The sequence below is a fragment of the Polypterus senegalus genome, chromosome 6, assembly GCF_016835505.1.
Source record: "Polypterus senegalus isolate Bchr_013 chromosome 6, ASM1683550v1, whole genome shotgun sequence".
NCBI classification, from domain to species: domain Eukaryota; kingdom Metazoa; phylum Chordata; class Cladistia; order Polypteriformes; family Polypteridae; genus Polypterus; species Polypterus senegalus.
In genome coordinates, this window is record NC_053159.1 from 48535277 (window position 1) to 48542018 (window position 6742).

At 44.2% G+C, this 6742-nt stretch overlaps 1 protein-coding gene across 1 annotated transcript; it reads left to right on the forward strand.

The window, feature by feature from the left end:
- Positions 1 to 4450: 4450 nt before the first annotated feature.
- b3gnt7l (UDP-GlcNAc:betaGal beta-1,3-N-acetylglucosaminyltransferase 7, like) lies at positions 4451 to 6379 on the forward strand. Its single transcript, XM_039754949.1, has one exon. The coding sequence runs from the start codon at positions 4721 to 4723 to the stop codon at positions 5957 to 5959; it is 1239 nt and encodes a 412-aa protein (XP_039610883.1). The 5' UTR covers positions 4451 to 4720; the 3' UTR covers positions 5960 to 6379.
- The last annotated feature ends 363 nt before the right edge of the window (positions 6380 to 6742 follow it).

The following is a 6742-nucleotide window of genomic DNA, read 5'->3' on the forward strand; positions in this document are numbered from 1 at the left end:
GCCCAGTGCTCCCGTCGTGGGCCTGCTGATGATCCGCCTCTCTGTCTCTGCTTCTACATTTGCTGTCATTTTTGCTGATTGTTTTCTCCCTTTTCCGCAATAAGACACCCACGTGATGCGCTTAAAACTCGAATGTTAAACATCAGGCTAACTTTATCTGCCATTGCGACTCCAGGCAGATGGCAGGACCGTCAGTTAACCGATAGGGACGGCACACCCAGGGCGGATAAATGGGAGGCCTCGGGGGTCGGGCGAGGTGGGCTCTGCCTGAGTTTTATTCGGTGTCAGCGGCTCGACTCGCCGGACATTTTTAATTTGCAGTTTCTCAGACTTTGAATTTGTATCACGGTCTTGTTTAATAGATCAGTGGATAGCGCTCTGTGTATCTGCAAAGTGCTGTTTTATGAGTAGAGCTAAAATGAAAGTTTTGGTTTTATCCTTTTTGAACTTTGCTTTTATCCTTTTGAGTTTAATATCCATCCATCCATCCATCCATCCATCCATTGTCTAACCCGCTGAATCCGAATAGGGTCACGGGGGTCTGCGAGTTCAATATTTAACTGTTAAAACATTTGTTAGTCGTTTAAATTGGGGTCTGTTGCTTTGTAGTTTTCCACTCCTTTGTCAGTTTTAAATGGAATCAATGTCTTTTCTTTTCCTTCGGTTTCTTTATTAATCGTAATTTTAAACAGTTATTTTGGGTAATTAGGCTGGCCGATTAGGAAGCAGGTCTGGTCGTATTTGGCCGTTTTCCCAATCCCGAGGCTTGTAGGTTGGCCTTTAAGGGGGGATATAAACGCAGACCCTCGTAAGCCCGAGCTGGATATAATGGGTGCCTTTACAATACAGAGCGTTATAAACCAGATAAAGAGTCCGAGCTGAACCAGCAGCCCGCTGATATAAACCTTACCGACTGAGTGTGGGGTCTGATCACGCGTGGAAATAAATACCTTCGGGCTTACAGGGGCTTCGTTTTGCTCTCCCGTGAGGCGCTGGGCTCTGCAAATCGACGATCAATTGAGAGGCAAATAAACGGGCGTAACGTTTGCTGAATGCGCGTCTCGCTGACTTAGCCTTTTTGTGTTTATACGAATTACTTACGAACGTTTCGAGATCATTTTAGCTTTTTTGTGTTTCTAGCGCCTCCCCAAAGTTTATCCGTCTGTACCCGAAAAACTCATGTAGGCCATGTTTGAATCATTCTAATAAAAGGTAAGCTAGTAGGTGTCTTCAGCACAAATGATCAGAAGAGGCTGTGTATGCTACATTAACCGACTCCAGGTAGGATTCGAGGGGTCAAAATGACTCCTTTTTACAAAAATTAGAAAACTGTAAATTACATTTTAAGATATCTGAAATTAATTTCGAGATATCTCTAAATGTTAATTTGGCTTACCATAGGGATCCATAGTGTAGGCATGTGTGTTTTCGTTTTATGCTGTTCCGAGTTTGCTGATCTCCAAGATGATAATATATATATATATTTTTAAACGACTCTTTTCCGGTGATCCCAGCCCTCTAAAGGCCACCCCAGGAGGTTGGCAATGGCACATTTCAAACAAGTATGTGGGGGTATCTTTATGGGATATTTCAAAGTCAGTGATTATGAATATGATATAATGTTTGATCCTTCAGTAATCAAGCCCGCTAGAGACCTCTATCAGAGGGTGAAGGGAGACACATTTCTATTATAATTGACTTTAATCGTTTAAACTGACGCACACATTTGAAAAATATGGCGCAACTGCACATTTATGTACTTCTACCTTGTCACACCCCGAATTGGCGTCGTATGCTACATTTGACCTTATTATCCTATTTACAGTGGTGTGAAAAACTATTTGCCCCCTTCCTGATTTCTTATTCTTTTGCATGTTTGTCACACAAAATGTTTCTGATCATCAAACACATTTAACCATTAGTCAAATATAACACAAGTAAACACAAAATGCAGTTTTTAAATGATGGTTTTTATTATTTAGGGAGAAAAAAAATCCAAACCTACATGGCCCTGTGTGAAAAAGTAATTGCCCCTTGTTAAAAAATAACCTAACTGTGGTGTATCACACCTGAGTTCAATTTCCGTAGCCACCCCCAGGCCTGATTACTGCCACACCTGTTTCAATCAAGAAATCACTTAAATAGGAGCTGCCTGACACAGAGAAGTAGACCAAAAGCACCTCAAAAGCTAGACATCATGCCAAGATCCAAAGAAATTCAGGAACAAATGAGAACAGAAGTAATTGAGATCTATCAGTCTGGTAAAGGTTATAAAGCCATTTCTAAAGCTTTGGGACTCCAGCGAACCACAGTGAGAGCCATTATCCACAAATGGCAAAAACATGGAACAGTGGTGAACCTTCCCAGGAGTGGCCGGTCGACCAAAATTACCCCAAGAGCGAGACACGACTCATCCGAGAGGTCACAAAGACCCCAGGACAACGTCTAAAGAACTGCAGGCCTCACTTGCCTCAATTAAGGTCAGTGTTCACGACTCCACCATAAGAAAGAGACTGGGCAAAAACGGCCTGCATGGCAGATTTCCAAGACGCAAACCACTGTTAAGCAAAAGAACATTAGGGCTCGTCTCAATTTTGCTAAGAAACATCTCAATGATTGCCAAGACTTTTGGGAAAATACCTTGTGGACTGATGAGACAAAAGTTGAACTTTTTGGAAGGCAAATGTCCCGTTACATCTGGCGTAAAAGGAACACAGCATTTCAGAAAAAGAACATCATACCAACAGTAAAATATGGTGGTGGTAGTGTGATGGTCTGGGGTTGTTTTGCTGCTTCAGGACCTGGAAGGCTTGCTGTGATAGATGGAACCATGAATTCTACTGTCTACCAAAAAATCCTGAAGGAGAATGTCCGGCCATCTGTTCGTCAACTCAAGCTGAAGTGATCTTGGGTGCTGCAACAGGACAATGGCCCAAAACACACCAGCAAATCCACCTCTGAATGGCTGAAGAAAACAAAATGAAGTCTTCGGAGTGGCCTAGTCAAAGTCCTGACCTGAATCCAATTGAGATGCTATGGCATGACCTTAAAAAGGCGGTTCATGCTAGAAAACCCTCAAATAAAGCTGAATTACCACAATTCTGCAAAGATGAGTGGGCCAAAATTCCTCCAGAGCGCTGTAAAAGACTCATTGCAAGTTATCGCAAACGCTTGATTGCAGTTATTGCTGCTAAGGGTGGCCCAACCAGTTATTAGGTTCAGGGGGCAATTACTTTTTCACACAGGGCCATGTAGGTTTGGATTTGTTTTCTCCCTAAATAATAAAAACCATCATTTAAAAACTGCATTTTGTGTTTACTTGTGTTATATTTGACTAATGGTTAAATGTGTTTGATGATCAGAAACATTTTGTGTGACAAACATGCAAAAGAATAAGAAATCAGGAAGGGGGCAAATAGTTTTTCACACCACTGTAAGACTTTCTGTTTACTTTGCTTTGTAATTAAAAAATAAATCCAGTGTTCTCCTAACAAAACAATGCATTATCAGCAAAGCAGTAACCAGAATAAAGATCGTAAAATACTGGCCTAGTCCACACATCACGCATTGGCCGCAAGGTTGGCTCTGGGTGGGCAAAATCGAAGGCCTCTCCGAAGCCAAGCAGGTCAGAGTTCGAGTCACCGTCGACCTAACCTGGACGGGCGCCTCGGACCTGCTGATGCCACAGGGCGCAAGGCGTGAAATGGCAATAAACGGGAAGGCAGCCCATCAGAGGGCAGTTACTGTGGGTTCGTTAACCAAGCAAACGTCTATTCAGACACGGGCAGAACATGTAAAAGATTTCTTTATAAAGAGAATAAGCGTGCGGAAGGAGTGATCGTAAGTGACAAGCAGGACTGAACTCCCTTTCCTCCCCTCAATCCGTAAATCTCTATCGTTGTATAAATGAAACGCACACTTTATGTTGTCTATAATTACAAAGCTTTTGTTACTGACGGAAGACAATGGCTGAAAATGACATTGCCATAAGTTGGGCTGTGCAAGTGTTGCTGTAAGAATGAATAAAGCTTGAGACCAATTCTGCAATGCTGCGGATCTGCTATATGTTGTAATTTCACCATCGACTCTGCTTTTATTCGGGGGCTTTGGGTGGGATCAGCTTCGGCAAGATCGTGGAAGAGTTCGTCTCTTTACACAGTTACACTGATTTCGTTAAAATGATTCCGTTTGTTCATTTTTATGACGCACAACTCGCTCTGTACAACCTGTAGATAACCACCTGTGCATCGGGACTGTCGCGGACTTGCTGTTCATTCTTCTTATTTTAAATGTTACCGCTTTTATTATAAAACGGGTAATTAACGATAACCATTTGGTCATAAGTTCCATTAACGACATCTTCTAAGTAGATTAAGCTGGGGGGTCGGACTTGGAGAAGGGAGGCAAGTGAGTCTGAGCTGACGTCTGCGACCGACGGCCGAGCGGGTGGGTGGAGGTGGGATGAGATCGACAGAGAAATGCTTAGACAAACGAAAGCGAGACACATCAGGAGCCGCCTTCTCGGTGCTCTCGTGAAGTTTAAGCCCCGCTCCCCATCCGCCTTCTCGGTTCTCCTTCTTTTCGTTGTCACTCCGGTTCACGGCTGCTCGGTCTGCCTTTACCTGACTGAATGCTGGCTGTCCCTGAGCGCCCCTGACTTGCTGGCGCCTACGTGAAGGATGCTGTGAAAAACTTCAGCGCTTTTTGGACGCTGGGATCCATGGAGCCCTTCCTACGGAGGAAGCGTGTGTTCAAGACTTTACTGAGCTTGGCAGTAGCCTTCGGCACCCTGGTGATGATCCCGAAGTACGCCGATTTGGAAAAGAGGGTCAAGCAGGGACTAACCCTTCGGAGCCCCGAGTGGAGATGGCCAGAATCCGCTTTAGTGAACGGCGTCCCGACTGTCAAGACTGGCAAGAGCAAAAACGTTTCTTTCCAGGAGCCTCCCGAGGAAGGTCCATTCGAGGCTGCTGGGTACAATGGGGCGCCGGTGGACTGGGATGTTCGCGGTGTGGACTGCAGCCCCAACCCGGCAGTGATGCAGATGAACTGGTTCTTAAAGCTGGATCAGCACTTCCAGCGGTTTGTCCTCTACAGACACTGCAAATACTACCCGATGCTCATTAACCACCCAGAGAAGTGCAAAGGGGACATCCACCTCTTGATGGTGATAAAGTCCGTCATTGAACACCACGACCGCCGAGAGGCAGTTCGCCAGACTTGGGGTAAAGAAAGAAATATTGGGGATAAAAAAATAAAGACTCTGTTTCTGCTTGGGACACCATCATTGGACAATGATGCAAAAAATCTCCAAAAGCTTATTGAGTTTGAGGACAGACTCTATGGGGACATCCTACAGTGGGATTTTCTGGATACGTTTTTCAACCTCACGCTCAAGGAGGTGAACTTTCTCAAGTGGTTTCACATCTATTGTCCTAGAACTCAGTTTATCTTCAAAGGAGATGACGATGTCTTTGTGAACCCAGATAACCTTCTGGAGTTGTTAAGTTTTAGGCGGGACAGCCCTGGGATGCGCAGCCTGTTTGTTGGTGACACCATTCACAGAGCCATTCCCATTCGAAACAGAAAGAGTAAATATTTCATACCTAGGGAGCTCTATGATAAACCGTACCCACCGTATGTTGGCGGCGGGGGCTTCCTTATGTCAGGAGCACTGGCTCAGAGACTGTTTATCGCTTGTGCTGATACGGTGCTTTACCCTATCGATGATGTGTTTTTGGGCATGTGCCTTCAGAAAGTGAAAGTCACTCCAGAGAACCACCCTGGGTTCCGGACATTTGGAATAATGAAACATAAAGTGAGCCCCATGAATAATGACCCTTGTTTTTATAAACACCTGTTGGTGATCCATAAGCTGAACCCACAGGAGCTTCTTCACATGTGGAATTCCATTCATGATGCAAACCTAATTTGTGCCAAAAAAAGTGTTTTACTTTGAAAAAGGATGCTGTGATGTGTCATTAAATAAAGATGTCAGGATTTCATTAACATCACCACTTACAGAACCTTTGACCTGGTAATGTATGCTGCATATGAGGGTGGGTGGCAGACCTGGGTACAATTCTGAGGGCTCGCAGACCCCGTTGTTTGGGTCAGTAGTTACTGGTTGCAATTTACTCCTGGATGGCTGACAATACAAAATGTAAAATTTGACAACTGTTTTATTTTTGTTTAAATATGGATGCAATCATTTAAATGTACAAAATATTTATTAACTTTTATGATTCAGTTTGAAGTTATGATACGCCAATAGTGGAGAGTGGAGTGAAATCCCTTTTAAAATAAACAGGGAAAAAGATTCTGAAAGAAAGTTTCATTGTACTTTTCTCAGGACGTTTTTTTGTTAGACAGTATTCTGTCTGGTGGCACAGTGGCATTGGTGCTTTCATGCCCCCTGGACTAAAGTTCAGCTCCTTGACACCATCTGTGCAGCCCACTTGTCCGCCCTCACCCCAGAGACAAGCATCGCATTATAACTGGTGACTTGCAATTGGTCTGGCATGAGTGTCTGTGGGGGGCACAGTGGTAATCTGGACCTGTGCCATGCCAGCTCTCTGTCTGTGTGCCCGTTATGTTAATTGATGATTGTGAGAAAGTGGGTGCCGCCCTGCTGCCTTACACGTGATGCTGCCAGGACAGATGATTTTGTAACAGAAGAACAAGGCTTCCAAAATGAATGGCTGTCTGACGTGTATCGGGGTATTCAGTCCGATGCACTTTA

What these genes read in the sequence shown, in the direction of transcription:
- b3gnt7l (XM_039754949.1), top strand. Translation starts at nt 4,721, where the DNA reads ATGGAGCCCTTCCTACGGAGGAAGCGTGTGTTCAAGACTTTACTGAGC.